Genomic DNA, 21,249 nt, shown 5'->3' on the forward strand with positions numbered 1-21,249 from the left:
TCTCGCCTGCGCCCGGGATCGAACCCGGGACCACAGGATCACGCTTACAAGGGGACACAGGTGGAAGCTGAGTACCCAAATGAGCCACAGAGACATTAGAAAGAACTTTTTCAGTGTCAGAGTAGTTGACAAATGGAATGCATCAGTCAGTGATGTGGTGGAGGCTGACTTCATACACAGTTTCAAATATAGCTATGATAGAGCCCAATAGGCTCAGGAACTTGTACACCAGTTGATTGACAGTTGAAAGGCGGGACCAAAAAACCTGAGCTCAACCACAACTAGGGGTGAGTACAACTAGGTGAGTACACAGGGCCTGTGCTTGGGAGTACCCAACATAAAGGTTCGAATCCTCATACGGCTCCTACTGATTTTCTCACTGATTCATACAATTAATGTGATTTTTTGTGCACCAAAATGTGTGATAAGCCTAGGGAGGGGGGGGGGGGAGGACTGACTACGTGACCTAGAGTGCAAGGGAAACACAGTATAAGGAAAGCTGAACATGTTTAGTGTAGAACACTAGTCTATAGTGTGGAACACGGTGGATATCTTGTATAGTGCAGCACACGGTGGCTATACTGTACTGTATTATGTAAAACACTGTGGTTATACTGTACAGTACAGGACACATTGGTTATAATGTATAGAGTAGGCTACACTGTGTACAATGTAGGCTACTTTGTTTATACTGTATAGTGAGTGTTGAAGGCCTCATTATATATGACGGCGACTGTAGACCCAATAAACAGTTACCCAGACACAGGAATGACAGTCTTTTGACTATATCAGGGTCCGGGGGGGCCCATGGCCGCCTGTATCCAGTAGGCTACGCTCTCTCTCTCCTCTGTCACCAGTCTCTCCATCACCAGGAGTAGGAGGATGGTGGGGGAGGTGGAGCCGGAGCATGTGTTCGGGCTGCGTGGTGAGGTCCACGGGTGTGTGGTGCACCTGGACCCGGACACCGTCGCCTACCCTGCTGGTGCCTTCCTGGTGCTCCACCACACAGCTAGTCACCAACAACACTTCATCAGCATCGCTGAGGAGGCTACACCCACCGCTCTCGCTATTTCCCCTAAAAGGTAATTACTAATTGTATCTGCAGAATCGAGCTATTAGCTCTTGGACCACCACCTTTTTAAACAATTTATTTTTCCTCTATTATGTCTACTATATATATTTCTCTTACACACGCACACATACCCAGGAAGCAGCCGTCTAACTCCCAGGTACCTATTTACTGTTAGGTGAACAGCAGTAAATAGGTACTGCTGTTCCTATTTGCAACACACTGCAAATCAGGGTGAAAGACACTTTGCCCATTTATTTCCGCCTCTGTCGGGGGATCGAACCCAGGCCTTTAGGACTACGACCCCCAAGCGCTGTCCACTCAGCCGCGAGGCCCCTTTTCATTCATAAACAGCGCGTTTGCATGCTGGATTAACGAGCATTTCGCCCTTGTTGATGAGGACAGGCTGCGACAAACAACTGATGACGTTTGAACATTTCTCGAACACGCTCCGTTGACTCTTCTGTTTGAATCGCACCGCTGTAAATACTTCACTCATGTACTGCAAATACAAATAATTGACAATAGGACCTAAAAACCTAACCTAATTCAGGCATAACTATACACCAAGTTCTGATATATAATAATGCTAATTTGCATATGAGAAAATATAAGGATTTTGAATACATAGAACATCAACATTAATGCATGAACTGCGGGGTCGGTCGCCTGGTCGGAGGAGCCTAGCCTCAGGTCAGGCTACTAAAACACCTTACCTAACCTTACATAAATCTAACTACGCATAAATCCACAGTATAATTACATGAATAGTTTATATATAAAAATACTACAGTGGGTTTTGATTACACTTTTGATATATTAGGTATTATATCTTTTATATTAGCAACTGATCAAGCTCTGTGAATAATGGAGTGTTACCACCTTTTGTGGTTCAAGAGCATTCCACATGTTTAATATTCACTGCAAACGAGTATTTCCTAACATTTCTGTGGCTCATCTGCGTGTGTCCAAATTGTACACTTGCCACGAGAGAACAAAGTGTACATGTGTGTTAGTGACTTCACATTGCTCACATGCGTACATATTGATTTTTTTTGTTTACAATGACGTCAATGTGAGTGGTCTTGAAATGTAGTAATTGTGCCGTCGTTTCTCCCAGTTACATGTCCTAATATACACGTTTCCTACAGTTAGTTCTTAAAGAATGAAGTTTTTCTTAACCATGTTTCTTCCTTCACATTTACAGTATGATATTTACTCTTGATAAGGTAACAGTAAACAACTTTGTTATATAATTCAAGCGTGACAAACCCTATAATGTATCTTGTAACTTGTGCACAAGTCAATAGTTTGTGTAGACACTCATGATGTTGGAGACAGTGCAAGGAAGTAATGACGGGGGTGTTGATGGTGCAGACAGTACCTGGGTGTGTGTCGAGCGGGGGAGAACCCGGCCGTCAGTGTATGGGACGTCGTGGCCCGCAAGCGGCTGCGGTTCCTCAGCTGCGGAGAGATGACTAGCCAGAAATACGTAGCGGTCGCCTTCAGCTCGGACGAGCGGATAGTGGCGGCCCAGGGAGGACCCCCGGACTGGACTCTCGTTCTCTTCGTCTGGGAGAAGGGCAAGGTACGTAGCACACAACATTATACTCAACACACTTTTTATTTTCCTCGTGTCCAGTGTGTATGGCTACATTAAATATTAGAACCCGAAACAAATAGCGGAAATTTCAGGAAACGTTCAGTAGCTATGACATGCAGCTCCTCTTTAAACCCATGCTATCTCACTATGTATTTGTCCAACATACGCTTGCAAATCTGTTGTGGTGACCTCCGGCAGGTGTTCTCGGTGCTGCGGCTGAGCGACATGCCCGGCCTGGGCCCAGTGGCCTCCCTCAGTTATCATCCAGAGGACAACGGCGTCCTCTCTGTCGTGGGCGAGCGCGTCCTCAAGCTCTTCCGGCTCAACGACAAGCTTCTCAAGACGTGGGGCTACCAGGGTGGACAGAACCACAACTGTCAGTGCCAGGTAGGCCAGAACCATATGTCAGCTGACGGAAGCAGGCTGACAGTTTGGAACTATCCCAACTGTTAGTTCTTAGAGTTGTGTCTAGTCCCGTTACTGCTAGGATATAAACCTCTCGGAGAAGAGATGTTTTCTGGTAAATTTGGTAGCCTAAAGTTAATAGCGAATCTTCAGTTTGTGACTCAACTCCCCCTTAAATAAAAGTTCATTATTCCCCATTTTCTATAAGTTAATAACTCACTAGCCATATATTATTAAATACAAAATAACTTCCCTTTATATTTTTCTATAAAACATATTGAACATTCACGTGTGGAGTATAACGAGAGTCCAGCGGTTGCTCAGTATATATGGACAGGTGTGGGCAGACCAACACACGCTGCTGGTGGGGACGGAGGCGGGGACGGTGCTGGTCCTGGAGGAGGGCGACCTCAGGGCTGAGATTCACATCACCGACCCAGAGCTTGGACCGTAAGTGTTCTTATTGGGTCTATATTACATCCTGCTGGTGGAAGGTGTTGTTTACTCTCTTATTGCCCTGCCCCTTGTTATTGGATATCTTCTTAACCCGTGTTATTTGATATCTGTGATCTCTAATCTTTGTGGATAGTATCTTTAATTGTATGTTCTTTCTGGCCATATTATCGAGTAGGCTATTTGGTTTTTGTTTTGCATGTTGAATAGGAAACTTTAGTCTTTTGTTAAACTATTCCGTATAAATAAATCCTATTCTTAAATAATTTCCGATGAATAGGTAAGATAATTTATCAGGAGACAGCACTTGGTTTGATTTGGTGCTGGCCTAATGCCTATCAACCTCTGAAAGGCTATTTTCAATGGTTTACAGACCAACCAGCAAGTATACTTTAGTCTTGAACATAGTCTAGGACTGCAGTAAACTCGGTGTATATACACCGATAATTGTATTACGCCTCATGGTGTAGCCATTACGACTATATACCTCGTAATTTTGAATGATTTAATTGAAGGGATATAAGGCAAAAGATATGGGATAGGACGGTCGAAAGGAATGGTGGCCGACCAGTCGGATGGTCGGGGACTTTTTTGTCATAGACGTGGCATACACTTACAATGGTAGCCAGCATATAATATATTTTCTTCTGTCCTCCATGGACAGGGTTAGAGATAAGTTAGACATCATATAATGCAGTGATTTATTGAGCAATCAACTACAGGTGTAGTACCTTTACAATGGTAACCATCGTTACCATTGTAAAGTACCATTGTAAAGTGACTTTACAATGGTAACCATCAAATAAATACGTATATTTTCGTCAGTCCTACAAAGTGTTCGAGGTATGTTCTTTTGCACATAATGTGATTAATGTGTGCTTTCAAAGGTGAAATGCAATTCTGACCAGCTTAAACATATATAAGGTGTCCAAAAACTTCCTTTACCGAAATGCTGTTTTATTAACACTAATTATTAACATTTTATTATGTTAATTAGCTATGTTAATAATTATTAACATAGGTATTTTATTAACTTTTTATTAATATGTAAAAATGAAAAAGCTAAAACAATAACAGAAAATGATCAATGCACAAATTTAAAGAAAATTAAAATGCAGTTTTATTAATTTTGTTGTATTTTTATTTTTATTTTTACATATGATTGTGGCAATAAAATGGCATTACGGTATTACCGTATATTGTGCATGTACCATAGTTTGTGTGTGTGTACCATATGCTATTTACCGTATATTACTCTGTGTACCACGACGTGTGTACTGTACATTGTGCGTGTACGATGGCTTTAGTTTGTACCGTATATTGTATCAAAATAACAAATGTACCACGGGTTGTGTGAGTACCGTGTACACCTAACACAGTGTGTGTACCATACATGATGCATGTATCACGGGTTGTGTGAGTACCGTGTACACCTAACAATGTGTGTGTACCATACATGATGCATGTACCACGGGTTGTGTGAGTACCGTGTACACCTTACACAGTGTGTGTGTACCATACATGATGCATGTACCACGGGTTGTGTGAGTACCGTGTACACCTTACACAGTGTGTGTGTACCAGACATGATGCATGTACCACGGGTTGTGTGAGTACCGTGTACACCTAACACTGTGTGTACCATACATGATGTATGTACCACGGGTTGTGTGAGTACCGTGTACACCTTACACAGTGTGTGTGTACCAGACATGATGCATGTACCACGGGTTGTGTGAGTACCGTGTACACCTAACACTGTGTGTACCATACATGATGTATGTACCACGGGTTGTGTGAGTACCGTGTACACCTAATACAGTGTGTGTGTACCAGGGAGAGCGAGAGACGGTCTCCTGGAGAAGGTGTAGCAGCGCTGGTGGGCCGCAGCCCGGGTCCGCGACACCGGCGGGTAACAGCCCTGGCTGTCTTCACCGGCGGGTTCCTCTGCGCCTGCGGACCCGACAAGATATTCGTCTTCCAGAAGAGCGATGACATCAATGAGCACCACTTTCAGGTATATATATATCCGAAGCTCTTTAGTGAGATGTTTACTAAAATACAAGATGCTTCTCGCAACCTATCTACCCAAATCAGCTTTCTTTTCAATACAGTTGAAAAGTTTATCCGAGCACAAATTCTAGTACTGAGACGTTGATATTTGTGCTGGGATTAATGTAACATATACAATTGGGAAACATTAATTCCGGGGCACCCGTACGGTCTTTGGCGGCGCATAGGTTTGACTAGGCTGGCCTAGGAGGCCTGGGGGATGACCGGGCCGCGGGGAAGCTAAGGTCCGAAACCAACAGAAGGAAACCACACAACCGCCTCTGATTGGCGGTTGAGAGGCGGGACCAAAGAGCCAGAGCTCAACCCCCTGCAAGCACAAATAGGTGAATACACATGGTAGGCTATGGGGGATAATTTTATGTTGCAAAACAATAAAATTGTTTGATAAATTAAATAAAATTTAAAATTAAATTGTCATCTGTCCCGTTGGCTCATTTAATACGAGTTAAACCATTCAAATATTTATGAAATAAATATAAGTAAATCAATATAGCCTTTACATGTGAAATCATTAGACGCATTGATATTATTTGTCTTTCTAGAAAAAAATATTATCAAAGGGACTTGGCAAAAACTGTCCAGCAAAATATAACAGTATTTTACATTAAAAAATATGCATTGAAAAAAAGCAGGTTATGAAGAAGACCCAGAATGTGAACCCCTTCAAGGTAGAGATAAAAAAATAATTGCTAGCTTAACAAGAAAAACATTAAAATATTATTTTTACCTCATAAATTAAATGGCTGACTGTTTAAGAATTATTAATATTGAGGAATATAATCATAACATAATTATACTGCCCTGCTGAGCATGTTGTGCTGCTTTTTTGGAAAATATAGTACAACTTTATACTAATTATTAATTTCGAAACACTTCACATGTATTTTTCAAGATCAGTAGACCTGGTTACTTTTTAGGTAACTTAAGAGTGAGGTGTTGTTGTGTCCATACTAAAACTGAATAAACTGTTGACCTCACATGTTAACAAAGTCTGTAACTAGTTCATTATTGCTGTCACTTTCTTACCTAAGGGAATATTTGGGATATCCTGCGCCCATATTGGTTATTTATTTGTATACAAGAAGGAACAATTTGTTTAATTAATACATTCTGGCGTAGACACAGATGCACGTAGCATTTAGCCCCCTGTGTAACCTTGTTCACTACCACCCACAGGATGGGTATAGGGTATAATTGTAATATAATAATCTCCACTGAGGATTGTGCCGTCTGTAATGCTTTTTGTGCGCTACCGCTCACAAGATGAGTATGAGGTGCACAATAAACTAGACGCCTCTGGTGGCAACAGTTAAAATCAATGCATAATAAATGAAGTGAGCATGTTGTGTGTGACAGAGATACATGCTGCGTGTGTGCGAGCCGAGTCCAGCAGCCCTGGTGAGTGGTCGAGGCGAGCACAACATCACCACACTCTCGCTCTCCCCGGGGGAGAAGACCATCGTCGCTGCCACCCACACCAACCAGCTCTTCACCAACCCGCTGCCCAGCCTCGAGGCCTCCAAGGTGCCTCTTTCATGAGTAAACTCACTCTTACATCCTTCTCTCTTTTGATATCACTTTTCCCGCTATTTGAGATAGTTAATGTTAGTATCACTGATTAAAATATTTTATACTCGTCCTTGATCGAGGAGATAGACCTAAGAGGCTGCAGACCCTTTTGACATTGCACCATTTAGGTACAGGCCCATGGGGCCTCTACCTAAATGGAGGGTGACTTGGATGCAGACCCATTTAGAATACTTTAATGTAACGTAACAAGTACATTTGGCCCGATAACAGCTCAAAATCACTCTTCTAGTGTTCATAAATTGCACTTTATTAGGCTTGTAGCACAGCCTATGCGACACATTAGCAATGTTGTAATGCTGCAGACACATTCACATACCTACACACCGGCCTCACAACAGCAAACTCTAACACCATCTCATGGGAACGCGTAATATTATCATGCCTAGGGCCACGATTTATCAAGCTGTACATCTTTTCTCAAACATTGTTGCTTAGTTTGTATTTATTCGAAAGTTTACGAGCTTTGAAACATCGCAACCCATGGTTATTTTTATAGATAACTTCGTAGTGCTTCTGAGCTCATAAACTTCAATAAACACTATGCTTTGATAATTAGGAAATATGTACATACTTCGTAAGAGGTGCTTGGTGAATCCTGGTCCAGACTACCTAAGGGAAGAGAGTAACTTGGTTGAGTGAACAGCTGTCGAGCCTGGTGTTCTCGCCGCTGCACGCGCGTCACCACCAGGGCGGGATCGTGGATGCCGCCGCCTGCCTCTGGAAGCCCCTCCTGGTCACCATCGGCCAGGACAGAACCCTACGTGTCTGGGATTACCTCCGTCACACTCTCCTTCTCACCCACGCCTTCAAGGACGATGTCTTCTCTCTCTCGCTACACCCAACAGGTATAGTCTCCTGCCTACACCCATCAGGCTCAGTCTCCATCTCGCTACACCCTGAACGTCTGCTTCGAAGTTTGCGTGATTTAAACAGTTTGAGAATTAAGAGGTTAAGAATACAGTTTAGTAGTTGGCTAGGATCCTTATACCTGTATTTGTGGTGTTCCTCGGCCTTCCCCAGGAGACCCAAGCACTCACGGCATTAGGCCTTGTCTCTCTTCGCCACTCATTAATTTTGTACCAGAAATGTTAATGACCCATATTTTTTCCCTGAGTCATTTATCTCACTACCTATTCATCTGCCCGACCCCTTGACCCAGATATTTATTCTTGTTCCTGATACCCTTACCTCTTTAATTAGCTATTCTTCTCTAACCTTTTTGATTTCCCTAATTACCCATTCATATATAATCCCTACTCCCTGGACCCAACTAATTACTTATTATCCGAAACATCCTGTTCCATCCTCTGCTTCACCGAGCCTCGTGTGTCTGCTGAAGCCTCCTTCACCAGCCTAGCCTAGGATTCATCAAACATTTACGCAACCCACTTAAGAAACCTGTACATCTTTCAACAATTATGATGGCTTTAAGACTTATTAAATGGTATACGAGCTCCAAAGCACTAGGAGGTTGTTTATAACAATAATACCCTTGGGGGGGTTGAGAGTTTCCAAGCTCAAAAACTGATTAATAAATGTAAACAAACCCGCCATGATTGTTGAAAGATGTTTCATAATGTATGTGTAAATGGTTTATGAATGCTTCTTCCCCCTCTCCTTCTCTTCCCTTGGCAGGGCTGCACGTAGCTGTGGGACTGACGGAGGCGCTGCGGTTGTACCACCTGCTGTTCGACACTGTGAGGGCGTACAGCGAGGTACGGACGCGTAGGTGCGGCGTCTGCAGCTTCTCACCCAGCGGTCACCTGCTGGCCTCCGCTGACGGAAACCTTCTCCTTATTACCTCCAATTTCAACCTCAAAAGGGTTTTCGCGCTGAAGGGGCACTCAACCAAGGTGGGTTTTCGAGGGGGGAGTTTGCGTCAGCGGGTGTGCTGGAGTAAGCAGGTGTGTTAAGAGTAAATCTCAGCAGGTGTGCTGTAGCGTCAGCATGTGTATTAGAAGAATTAACATTTTCTAGTGTATGCTTCTGCAGGTGTACTAGAGTAAACGTCAGCACGTGTTGCCAATTAGTCAGCAGGTGTGGTAGCAAGTAAGCGTCGGCAGGTGTGAGCTAGTAGGGGAGTACATACAAAAGTGTTGCAGGAACGACATAAGTGACACAGGTGTGGCGAAAAGCAACACACGTGAGACGGGTGTGTATTATAGGTAACAGGTGTGTGGGTGGGGACATTAGCAACACGTGAATCAGATGTGTGCTGCAAGTGTGGCTGAAGCAAGAGCAACACAGGTTTGGGAGACAGGATCTACACAGGTGTGGGAGGCAGGAACAACAGATGTGAGACGTGTGTTGCAGGTGACAGGTGTGTGGGAGGCAGCAGGAGCAACACAGGTGTGGGAGACAGCAGGAGCAACACATGTGAGACAGGTGTGTGTGTTGCAGGTGACAGGTGTGGGATGGTACCCAGACAGCTGGGGAGTAATGTCGTGCAGTAGTGATGGAGGCGTCGTGGGCTGGGACCTCCGCCTGGGACAGTCACTTTGGCAGGTATGACCTTAATAACAGTAGTAGTAGTAGTAGTAGTAGTACCTGTGGTAATTGTGGTAGTAGTTCAGGGAGCAGATGTAGTGGTAGTATTTGAGGAGTCGTTGTGGTGGCATTAGTAGTTGCCGTAATGCTACCGGAAGTACTATTATTTGTATTACTAACAGCAGTAGCATTAGGAATTTAATAAAATTCCGCCAACAACAGTGTATGTGTGTAGCTCCTGCGGTGTTGTGCATCGCGTAAAAATATCATCAAAATCAGATGGAAACTAAAGGAGAAACGATGATTTAAACACATAAATAATGTTTCGAAATTTGAATTTTCCCGCCAAAACAGTGAAAAAAATCCTCAACTATATTACTTTTCTTGATGTAAATAAATTTAGATATACTTTTCAGCCGCATTTATTCAGTTAATCTGATTGTTTAAGTTTTCATAGCCTCCCTTTTCCCATTTTTTTATATATAAAATAGCTGGCAGCTGTCCAGTATTACCTATATTTGAGAGCAGTTGTGAGTGAATACAAATTTGAAGTATAAAATACTTATAGTTGGTCGATTTCTTTAAAATAAAGTTTAAAATGTAGCTAAAAAGTTAGGCTTCATTGTTATGGACAACAATAATAGGAGAGTGCGCGCTTGTTGGTGGGTAGGGGGGGGGGAGGAAATAGTCTAACACTAGGCTATATTTTTAATATTCCATTCAGACATACACATATACATATATCTTCATCTCATAATTAATGTTAAAGTACTTGTCTTAAATATTAAATATGTGTATGGTGGAAGTATTTTTTGACGTTAGGTAAAATACTTGTATTATACACTGCCCAACTAGCCCTGCCACAGCTGTCACCATGATCACCACCACCCTACAGTCCTAGTCACAATCACCACACAGCTTTCACCACCACACAACCCTGACCACCACCACACAACCCTCACCACCACCACACAGCCCTCACCATCACACAGCCGTCACCACCACACAGCCCTCACCACCACCACACAGCCCTCACCACCACCACACAGCCCTCACCACCACCACACAGCCCTCACCATCACACAACCCTCACCACCACCACACAGCCCTCACCACCACCACACAGCCCTCACCACCACCACCACACAGCCCTCACCACCACCACCACACAGCCCTCACCACCACCACCACACAGCCCTCACCACCACCACCACACAGCCCTCACCATCACGACACAGCCCTCACCACCACCACCACACAACTCTCACCACCACCACCACCACACAACCCTCACCACCACACAACCCTCACCACCACACAGCCCTCACCACCACCACACAGCCCTCACCACCCGTCTCCCTGCCCGTGCTCCTGGTGGAGGCACACACAGGTAACATCGCTGTCATCGGCCCAGTACCTGACGGCGGGCTTGTCGCTAGACGGGAAGCCGACGGTCCTGGCGGGCCACGCCTCAGGCTTCACAGAGATTACCGGCGGACAGGTCAGTCTTCCTAACTGTCTGGGTTACCTGTCAAACTCTTCACCTGTCTCACGGATACTAGTTACTTCCTACACGAGACAGTACGCGAACGGATTTTTTTTTAGATTTTAAAAATGTAGCGTTGAAAGTGCCCATCTGCTCGTTAATTAATTATTAATTAATTAACCCATTAATAGCTAAATAAAATATATATATAAAATACAGAATTTTATAATAATAAATTTAGGTAACAATAGTAGCATTACCAATAATGATAGAAGCATTACCAATTGAAAAGCAGCATTTTCAATAGTAATAGCAGCATTATCAATAATAAAGCAACGTTACCAATAATAAAGCAGCATTACCAACAATACAACCCGTCGACCTAAAAGTATTATAGTAAATTAAGACTTATAGTAAATTATAACCATATAATATAATATGTAACTATGATACTTATAACGAAAAAATCGATTGATGGACGGGAAAAAAGTTCAAGTTTTCTGCATCAACACTCGTAGGCCTAATATAGCACATATATGCACTATATTAGGCCTAGGATAGCGTACATTAAACCTAGCATTAAGCATGTGTGTGTGTGTGTGTGTGTCAGATGTTGCAGGAGATGCCGTACGAGGGTGGAGGGGAGGTGGTGTGTGCAGGCCTGGCACCGGTCAAGACCATGATGGCACTGGGCACCACCAATGGCCGCCTCCTTACCAATAAGTTCCCGCTCCACATGGCTCAGGCCTTCACCTCCCTGGCGGCCCACAGCGCTCCCCTCGTCAAGGTATGGTGGCGATAGGGACCTGGTGATGGTAGGTGGTGGGTGGGGCCCTGACTGTCCCCCTGGTGATGGTAGGTGGTGGGTGGGGCCCTGACTGTCCCCCTGGTGATGGTAGGTGGTGGGTGGGGGCCTGGCTGTTCCCCTGGTGATGGTAGGTGGTGGGTGGGGGCCTGACTGTTCCCCTGGTGATGGTAGGTGGTGGGTGGGGGCCTGACTGTCCCCCTGGTGATGGTAGGTGGTGGGTGGGGGCCTGACTGTTCCCCTGGTGATGGTAGGTGGTGGGTGGGGCCCTGACTGTCCCCCTGGTGATGGTAGGTGGTGGGTGGGGCCCTGACTGTCCCCCTGGTGATGGTAGGTGGTGGGTGGGGCCTGGCTGTTCCCCTGGTGATGGTAGGTGGTGGGTGGGGGCCTGGCTGTTCCCCTGGTGATGGTAGGTGGTGGGTGGGGGCCTGACTGTCCCCCCTGGTGATGGTAGGTGGTGGGTGGGGGCCTGGCTGTTCCCCTGGTGATGGTAGGTGGTGGGTGGGGCCCTGACTGTCCCCCTGGTGATGGTAGGTGGTGGGTGGGGCCCTGACTGTCCCCCTGGTGATGGTAGGTGGTGGGTGGGGGCCTGACTGTCCCCCTGGTGATGGTAGGTGGTGGGTGGGGCCCTGACTGTCCCCCTGGTGATGGTAGGTGGTGGGTGGGGCCCTGACTGTCCCCCTGGTGATGGTAGGTGGTGGGTGGGGGCCTGGCTGTTCCCCTGGTGATGGTAGGTGGTGGGTGGGGGCCTGACTGTTCCCCTGGTGATGGTAGGTGGTGGGTGGGGGCCTGACTGTCCCCCTGGTGATGGTAGGTGGTGGGTGGGGGCCTGACTGTTCCCCTGGTGATGGTAGGTGGTGGGTGGGGCCCTGACTGTCCCCCTGGTGATGGTAGGTGGTGGGTGGGGCCCTGACTGTCCCCCTGGTGATGGTAGGTGGTGGGTGGGGGCCTGGCTGTTCCCCTGGTGATGGTAGGTGGTGGGTGGGGGCCTGGCTGTTCCCCTGGTGATGGTAGGTGGTGGGTGGGGGCCTGACTGTCCCCCCTGGTGATGGTAGGTGGTGGGTGGGGGCCTGGCTGTTCCCCTGGTGATGGTAGGTGGTGGGTGGGGCCCTGACTGTCCCCCTGGTGATGGTAGGTGGTGGGTGGGGGCCTGACTGTCCCCCTGGTGATGGTAGGTGGTGGGTGGGGGCCTGGCTGTTCCCCTGGTGATGGTAGGTGGTGGGTGGGGGCCTGGCTGTTCCCCTGGTGATGGTAGGTGGTGGGTGGGGGCCTGACTGTTCCCCTGGTGATGGTAGGTGGTGGGTGGGGGCCTGACTGTCCCCCCTGGTGATGGTAGGTGGTGTGTGGGGGCCTGGCTGTTCCCCTGGTGATGGTAGGTGGTGGGTGGGGGGCCTGACTGTCCCCCCTGGTGATGGTAGGTGGTGGGTGGGGGCCTGACTGTCCCCCCTGGTGATGGTAGGTGGTGGGTGGGGGCCTGGCTGTTCCCCTGGTGATGGTAGGTGGTGGGTAGGGCCCTGACTGTCCCCCTGGTGATGGTAGGTGGTGGGTGGGGGCCTGGCTGTCCCCCTGGTGATGGTAGGTGGTGGGTGGGGGCCTGACTGTTCCCCTGGCGATGACAGTATGTTTTTTTAATTGTTATATTCTACCACAGACGTGGCCACACATTTACAATGCTAAGCAGCATATGCATTTCCTTCTGTCCCCCAGCGGCAGGGTTTGAGATCTGTTAATATATATATTAACCAGTGATGATGTGTGGTGAGGGTGACTGTACTATGCTGACAGGTGGTGGTGACGGCGGACGAGGGCAAGGTGGTGACGTGTGGTGGTGACGGGGTGGTGATGGTGTGGCGGGTGGCGGAGCTCACTGACAAGTCCCCGGGGTTCGTGGCCGCCAGGGACAGGCTCCACGACCTCCCGCTGGTCCCTGAGATGCTCGTCTCTCGCTCTGACCTCCAGGTGAGTGCTGCCTCTGCCCTCACACCTCTCAGTCAACGTGGCCCCTGCTGCCTGGGGTGGCACCTGCTGCCTGGGGTGGCACCTGCTGCCTGGGGTGGCACCTGCTGCCTGGGGTGGCACCTGCTGCCTGGGGTGGCACCTGCTGCCTGGGGTGGCACCTGTTTCCTGGGATGGCACCTGTTTCATCTCATAAATGTTTTCTGTTGATGCAAAACTAATGATAAGACTTCTATCACAGGAGGACTTTGGTACATTACAAAAGGAATTAGACACACTCCAGAAGTGGATTGAAAATGGCTGCTAGACTTTAACCCACACTAGTGCAATGTTATGAGGAAAGGTGCAGGGGTAACTAGACCCTACTGCAATAGGGAACGAATGAAGATATAGAGCAGTATCAGACAAGGACGAGGCCGTGGGAGTAGACAACACCAATTCTAATCACAGAGACACATGCACGTGGTGATTTCAATGCCTCGTAAATAATGAAAATAAGAGGGCTGGCATCACTAGTCATTTCAGTAGTTAAACACTTGGGTGGGTGAGAGCAAGGCTTTCCAACGATAATAATAAGTATATCAATAATAATAATTAAAATAATGACAAAAATATATATTTTCTTTTGTATTAGTATTAATGATAATTAAATATACAAATAAGTTAAAATAATTCAGAGGTGTGTGTGAGAGAGAGAGAGAGAGAGCCTGAGCATGTGTACCTCTGGACAGAACACCAAGGATCACGTGGAGGAGCTGGAGCGACGGGTGTCCTACCTGGCCAGGGACAAGGAGGTCCACCTCAACCTCCAGCAGCAAGAGTTCTCCTCTAGCAGGGACGCCCTCGTCGCCCGCTACCAGGCCATCGTCGACCAGATGAACGACACCATACAGGTACCTACTAGGCCATTGTCGACCAGGTAAATTACACCATACTAATTACATACCATACCACACCATACTACCAGACCATCGTAAACCAGATGAATTGACACCATACAGTTGGTTACCAGATCCGGTCATTTAAGCTTAGTCTAAGACCTTCCTGCTGTAGTCTAAGACCTTCCTGCTGTAGTCTAAGACCTTCCTGCTGTAGTCTAAGACCTTCCTGCTTTAGTCTAAGACCTTCCTGCTTTAGTCTAAGACCTTCCTGCTTTAGTCTAAGACCTTCCTGCTGTAGTTTAAGACCTTCCTGCAGTAGTCTAAGACCTTCCTGCTTTAGTCTAAGACCTTCCTGCTTTAGTCTAAGACCTTCCTGCTTTAGTCTAAGACCTTCCTGCTTTAGTCTAAGACCTTCCTGCTTTAGTCTAAGACCTTCCTGCTTTAGTCTAAGACCTTCCTGCTTTAGTCTAAGACCTTCCTGCTGTAGTTTAAGACCTTCCTGCTTTAGTCTAAGACCTTCCTGCTTTAGTCTAAGACCTTCCTGCTTTAGTCTAAGACCTTCCTGCTGTAGTTTAAGACCTTCCTGCAGTAGTCTAAGACCTTCCTGCTTTAGTCTAAGACCTTCCTGCTTTAGTCTAAGACCTTCCTGCTTTAGTCTAAGACCTTCCTGCTTTAGTCTAAGACCTTCCTGCTTTAGTCTAAGACCTTCCTGCTGTAGTTTAAGACCTTCCTGCTGTAGTTTAAGACCTTCCTGCAGTAGTCTAAGACCTTCCTGCTTTAGTCTAAGACCTTCCTGCTTTAGTCTAAGACCTTCCTGCTTTAGTCTAAGACCTTCCTGCTTTAGTCTAAGACCTTCCTGCTGTAGTTTAAGACCTTCCTGCAGTAGTCTAAGACCTTCCTGCTTTAGTCTAAGACCTTCCTGCTTTAGTCTAAGACCTTCCTGCTGTAGTCTAAGACCTTCCTGCTGTAGTCTAAGACCTTCCTGCTGTAGTCTAAGACCTTCCTGCTGTAGTCTAAGACCTTCCTGCTTTAGTCTAAGACCTTCCTGCTGTAGTCTAAGACCTTCCTGCAGTAGTCTAAGACCTTCGTGTTGTGGGTTTCAGTAGCTCCACAATATATTCCCGCTGACAGAGGCTGGAGAAGGAGCGAGAGAGCCTGAAGGAGAGCCAGAAGGAGGCAGTGTCTCAGCTCAAGTACGAGCACCAGGGGGTCTTGGCCGAGCACCAGCAGGAGCTGAGAAAGAAGCTCCTCTACGAGTACTCCAAGCATGACAAGCTCGAGGCTAAGCTCAAGGAGATGCAGCGGACCCTTGACAGGTGAGGACGAGATACTTGACACGTCGGGAGATTTTGGCTAAAATGGAGTAAATAATATTTTAAATAATTTGTTTAGCGGAACCAAGCGCATCTTATTAGTGAGGTTAATGGTTGGTGCCGCCCAGACACTGACAGACTGTGGTGGTGCCACCCAGGCACTGACAGACTGTGGTGCCACCAGACACTGACAGACTGTGGTGCCACCAGACACTGACAGACTGTGGTGCCACCAGACACTGACAGACTGTGGTGCCACCAGACACTGACAGATTGTGGTGCCACCAGACACTGACAGACTGTGGTGCCACCAGACACTGACAGATTGTGGTGCCACCAGACACTGACAGACTGTGGTGCCACCAGACACTGACAGACTGTGGTGCCACCAGACACTGACAGACTGTGGTGCCACCAGACACTGACAGATTGTGGTGCCACCAGACACTGACAGACTGTGGTGCCACCAGACACTGACAGACTGTGGTCCCACCAGACACTGACAGAATATGATTCCTCCAGACAAGTGGGAGAAGCAGTGCAGAGAACGAAGAAGGAGCTACAGGAGCGTCTGGATCAACAGGAGTCAGTGATGCAACAGCTCAAGACGGACCTAGAAAAGGTAAGGCCCTGGGAGGTGACACCCTAAGAGGTGACACCCCGGGAGGTGACACCCCGGATGTGACACTATGATAGATGACACTGGGCGCTGGTACTGTAGGATATAAATCAAACAAATAAGGTAAACTTTGACACAACAGACGAGCTCGGAGCTAGAGCGAGAACGCAGTGAAGGGGCGGAGATCGTTCGCCTGGTGGAGGCGTCGACGGAGGCGGAGCTGGGGCAGGTGCGGGCCAGCCTCCACACCCAGCTGGCTGAGGAACACCAGAACGTCATCAAACTGCGCAGCGAGAAGGCCGCCCTCAGGAAGAACTACGTCACGTGAGCTTAATCTTAACGAGTTCTGAAACTGACACATTGTCTGCTGAGATAAATCATGTACACACACGGTAAAATAATTGGCTCATATATTATACAATTTACACACAATTTTGGTGCTTTGTGGTTATTATTGGGCTTTAATATTACTGTTATCTTTAATTACTATTACTTTCTGTTACTTTAATATTACTGAGAGAGAGAGAGAGAGAGAGAGAGAGAGAGAGAGAGAGAGAGAGAGAGAGAGAGAGAGAGAGAGAGAGAGAGAGAGAGAGAGAGAGTGTAAACGTGTGTGTGTCTGGCACTGGCTGGAGGGTAAACATGTAGTGAGCGTCTGGGACTTGTATTGTGCGTTTAGCATGCAGAGGGAGTGTGAGCAGAAGGACGGCGAGGTGAAGGCTCTGGGGGAGGAGAAGGCCAAGCTGCAGTCGACCATCCGGGGCCTGGAGCGGGAGCTGGCTGCTCTCAGGAAGGAGGTCAATCACAGAGACGATATCATCCGTGATAGGGTAAGTCTCTCTCTCTGACTCACACCACAAGGTAAGTGACACTGTTCCTTAGCTACAAGTGGGCACCCGGGAGCTAGGCAACTGTTGTACTCACCTCGTTGTGCTCGAGGTGGTTGAGTTACGGCTCTTTGGTCCCGCCTCTCAAATGTCAATCTACTGGTGTACTGTGGGGTTACGCCCTGGCAAAGGGAAAAGGTCATTAGTTCGACCTAGAAGGGGGCCTCGATGACGGCCTAAGTACAGCCCTAAGTACAGGCCTCCTGTCCCCGATAACAGTAACATTATTATAATTAAACATGCTGATCTGGTCATCAAGGTTTTCTTGTATTTTTTTTTGTATTTTTAATAATAGCAAGTTACCCGGTGATGTTATGGCCATGGTGTATGGCTATGATAGGGTTATCGACCTCTCCCCTATGGATATGTTAGTGCGAATGAGTGTGAGGAACACTATGAATCAATCCTTGTGATAAGCAGTTGACATGAGAAGACAGGAGGATCTGATTCTAGACTTCCGCTACAGGAGAACAAGATCAGTAACACGAGAGAACGTGTCAGTGAGCTGGAGAAGCAGCGGTTCCTCCTCGACCATCAGCTGGGCCAACTCAAGGAAGAGCTTGACCCACTGCAGACGGCGCTCGAGCAGCGAGCTCAACAAATCAAGCAGGTTAGTCAGCCGGGGTCAGATTCACGAAACAGTTACGCAAGCACTTACAAACCTGTCCATCTTTTCTCAATCTTTTACGGCTTTGTTTGCAATTATTAAACAGTTAATGAGCTCCGAAGCACCAGAAGGCTGTTTATAACAATAACAACAGTTGTTTGGGAAGTTTTCATGCTTGTAAACTGTTTAATAAATGTAACCAAAACCGTCAAAGATTGAGGAAAGATGTACACGTTCGTAAGTACTTGCGTAACTGCTTCGTGACTGGCCCTCAGGCTTCTTCGCTACCATCAGTAACCATCACACTAGTATGGAATGCTCTGCGTGTTTAATTAATAACATCAATAATCTTCCTCCATATACGGATATATATATATATATATATATATATATATATATATATATATATATATATATATATATATATATATATATATATATATATATATATATGATTATTTGCGTGGTTTTACCCGCAGTGGTTTTAAGTGGTTCAATAATATTCAGTTGGTGGCTACTGATACGATTGTTGCTGATCAGACCACACACTAGAAGGTGAAGGGACGACGACGTTTCGGTCCGTCCTGGACCATTCTCAAGTCGGATTGAATGGTCCAGGACGGACCGAAACGTCATCGTCTCTTCACCTTCTAGTGTGTGGTCTGGTCAACATACTTTAGGGTGTTGATAGGGTGGTATTTCCACCACACTGCATCCATTTTCTGTTGCTGCTCGTGGAAGCTTCCACAGAAAACGTGTGTCTCATAAGTGTATATGAGTGCTCTCTTAATGCTGGTTTAGTGTATATAGTAGTTATACTGTCTTATAGTTCTGCTGTTACTATCCCTACTTTCTGACATGCTATCTTCTGACTTATTCCTGCCTCTACTTTCTGACATGCTATCTTCTGACTTGTTCCTGCCTCTACTTTCTGACATGCTATCTTCTGACTTGTTCCTGCCTCTACTTTCTGACATGCTATCTTCTGACTTGTTCCTGCCTCTACTTTCTGACATGCTATCCTCTGACTTGTTCCTGCCTCTACTTTCTGACATGCTATCTTCTGACTTGTTCCTGCCTCTACTTTCTGATCGGCTATCTTCTGACTTGTTCCTGTCCCTACTTTCTGACCTAGGGCCAGATTCACGAAGCAGTTACGCATGTACTTACGAACGTGTACATCTTTCCTCAATCTTTGACGACTTTGGTTACATTTATTAAACAGTTTACAAGCATGAAAACTTCCCAATCAACTGTTGTTATTGTTTCTGAACAATAATGTTTTGTTTCTGAAATAATGACTGAATTCATGATTCAGTCATTATTTCAGTCACAGTTTGTAATGTTTTGCCTTGTCTTACATGTAATAATTACAATAAAAAATGCCTAACCATTTCTGAAAGCAAACTAGTCAATGAATCTGCAGACAATAAGTTCTGTCTCCAGATTCATTGACAATAAGTTGCCTTATAGTTCTCCTATAAGGCAAGCTTATAGTTCTCCTATAAGGCAAGCTTATAGTTCTCCTATAAGTCAAGCTTATAGTTCTCCTATAAGGCAAGCTTATAGTTCTCCTATAAGGCAAGCTTATAGTTCTCCTATAAGGCAAGCTTATAGTTCTCCTATAAGGCAAGCTTATAGTTCTCCTATAAGGCAAGCTTATAGTTCTCCTATAAGGCAAGCTTATAGTTCTCCTATAAGGCAAGCTTATAGTTCTCCTATAAGTCAAGCTTATAGTTCTCCTATAAGGCAAGCTTATAGTTCTCCTATAAGGCAAGCTTATAGTTCTCCTATAAGTCAAGCTTATAGTTCTCCTATAAGGCAAGCTTATAGGAGAACTATAAGCTTGCGGGTGTTGCCGTCAGCTGGAGGAGGAGATGAACGAGACGCAGTTGGTGGTGGGCGGGCGAGACCGTCAGGTGAAGGAGCTGGGGCAGCGGCTGGTGACGGCGGCGCAGCAGGGGCGGGCCCTCCAGCAGCGCCACCATATCCTCGCCACAGACCTCACCCGCGTCTTGGCCGATCTCGCCAGCGCCGCCCAACTCCTCCACCAGCCCAAGAAGCTCAAGGAAGCTGTGAAGGTAACACTTAGCATCATTTAGACCTATTGGCGCCCTCAACTGTCTCCTCCACCAGCCCAAGAAGCTAAAGAATGCTGTTAAATTAGTCGGTAGATTTAGAGACTTTTAGAAATTAGTCGGTAGAGACTTTCAGCGCCGTGGAGAGGGGGGGACCTGCTGCCTGGGTAACAGCTTCTCCCTCAAATCAACCTACCCTGGCTTTGCGCCCTGGTGAGGCCACTCCAGACCGACAACCAGAGCGCAACTCCATAGTCTCCTGAGACTGATGGATGCCTGCTACTACTACTTAGATCACATAATTATATTAAAATCCTCTAAACAAATTTGATGTTCGGTGTCACTTACATGTTTGTATAAAACAAGTGTTTGTTATTGACTATGTGTGACATGCCTATTATTTACAAGTTAATGGTGGGGATGGGTTTGATATGGTTTTGTTTTCCTACCTTGTCTTTGTATAATCGTTGTTTCTCTTTGTCTGTCACAGGAAGTCTGTTTGGGTTATCCAGGTTCTCGTGGGACAACGTCTGTCCTTTCCTAAGATGCAACCCCACGACGTTTACAAATTCCCAGGTATCTATTTGCTGCTAGGCGAACAGAAGCATCAGGTGAAAGGAAATGTGGTAGGAAATCGGGTTCAATCTGTACTCACCTAGTTGTGCTTGCGGGGGTTGAGCTCTGGCTCTTTGGTCCCGGCTGTAATGAGGCGACTGCGCTGACTACCGCAGTATCACCCCTGGCTAGTATCACTATTGGCTACAAGTATCACCCTAGCTTTACAAGTCTAATCATTCATTAAAAGTCTCAGTCTTTCACTACTGGACTCACCCTGGCGTTACAAGTCTCACCCACGCGCATTCAATAGGTACCTGGGAATTACACGACTGTTGTGGATCGCATCCTGCGGACGATCATTCGTTGGAGAGTGTGGACC

The 21,249-nt window shown here is 46.4% G+C and overlaps 2 protein-coding genes across 2 annotated transcripts in view; both read left to right on the forward strand.

The window, feature by feature from the left end:
• Positions 1-882: 882 nt before the first annotated feature.
• On the forward strand, positions 883-6,289 carry LOC123773289 (cilia- and flagella-associated protein 57-like). The gene is made up of 6 exons (XM_069317816.1): positions 883-1,082; positions 2,447-2,657; positions 2,871-3,059; positions 3,415-3,527; positions 5,367-5,547; positions 6,236-6,289. The coding sequence occupies exons 1-6, from the start codon at positions 883-885 to the stop codon at positions 6,287-6,289; spliced, it is 948 nt and encodes a 315-aa protein (XP_069173917.1).
• LOC123773309 (cilia- and flagella-associated protein 57) overlaps positions 3,418-21,249 on the forward strand; it is a 21,758-nt gene continuing 3,926 nt past the window's right edge. Inside the window, exons 1-16 of the mRNA XM_045766914.2 lie at positions 3,418-3,527; positions 5,367-5,547; positions 6,960-7,127; positions 7,837-8,038; positions 8,829-9,046; positions 9,594-9,698; positions 11,071-11,181; positions 11,777-11,953; positions 13,757-13,930; positions 14,659-14,820; positions 15,940-16,124; positions 16,644-16,743; positions 16,883-17,064; positions 17,420-17,570; positions 18,094-18,237; positions 20,100-20,315. Coding sequence (XP_045622870.2) covers positions 6,966-7,127; positions 7,837-8,038; positions 8,829-9,046; positions 9,594-9,698; positions 11,071-11,181; positions 11,777-11,953; positions 13,757-13,930; positions 14,659-14,820; positions 15,940-16,124; positions 16,644-16,743; positions 16,883-17,064; positions 17,420-17,570; positions 18,094-18,237; positions 20,100-20,315 — 2,289 coding nt within the window. The 5' untranslated portion in view covers positions 3,418-3,527; positions 5,367-5,547; positions 6,960-6,965. The remainder of the gene's footprint in view (positions 3,528-5,366; positions 5,548-6,959; positions 7,128-7,836; positions 8,039-8,828; positions 9,047-9,593; positions 9,699-11,070; positions 11,182-11,776; positions 11,954-13,756; positions 13,931-14,658; positions 14,821-15,939; positions 16,125-16,643; positions 16,744-16,882; positions 17,065-17,419; positions 17,571-18,093; positions 18,238-20,099; positions 20,316-21,249) is intronic.

Source organism: Procambarus clarkii, chromosome 89 (assembly GCF_040958095.1).
Source record: "Procambarus clarkii isolate CNS0578487 chromosome 89, FALCON_Pclarkii_2.0, whole genome shotgun sequence".
Lineage (NCBI taxonomy): Eukaryota > Metazoa > Arthropoda > Malacostraca > Decapoda > Cambaridae > Procambarus > Procambarus clarkii.

Bases quoted from the DNA above. Each gene is read 5' to 3' on its own strand.
- LOC123773289 (XM_069317816.1), top strand. From the start codon at position 883: ATGGTGGGGGAGGTGGAGCCGGAGCATGTGTTCGGGCTGCGTGGTGAG. The intron at 1,083-2,446 runs GTAATTACTAAT...TTGATGGTGCAG, and splicing joins CTCGCTATTTCCCCTAAAAG to ACAGTACCTGGGTGTGTGTC. The intron at 3,060-3,414 runs GTAGGCCAGAAC...ATATATGGACAG, and splicing joins ACCACAACTGTCAGTGCCAG to GTGTGGGCAGACCAACACAC.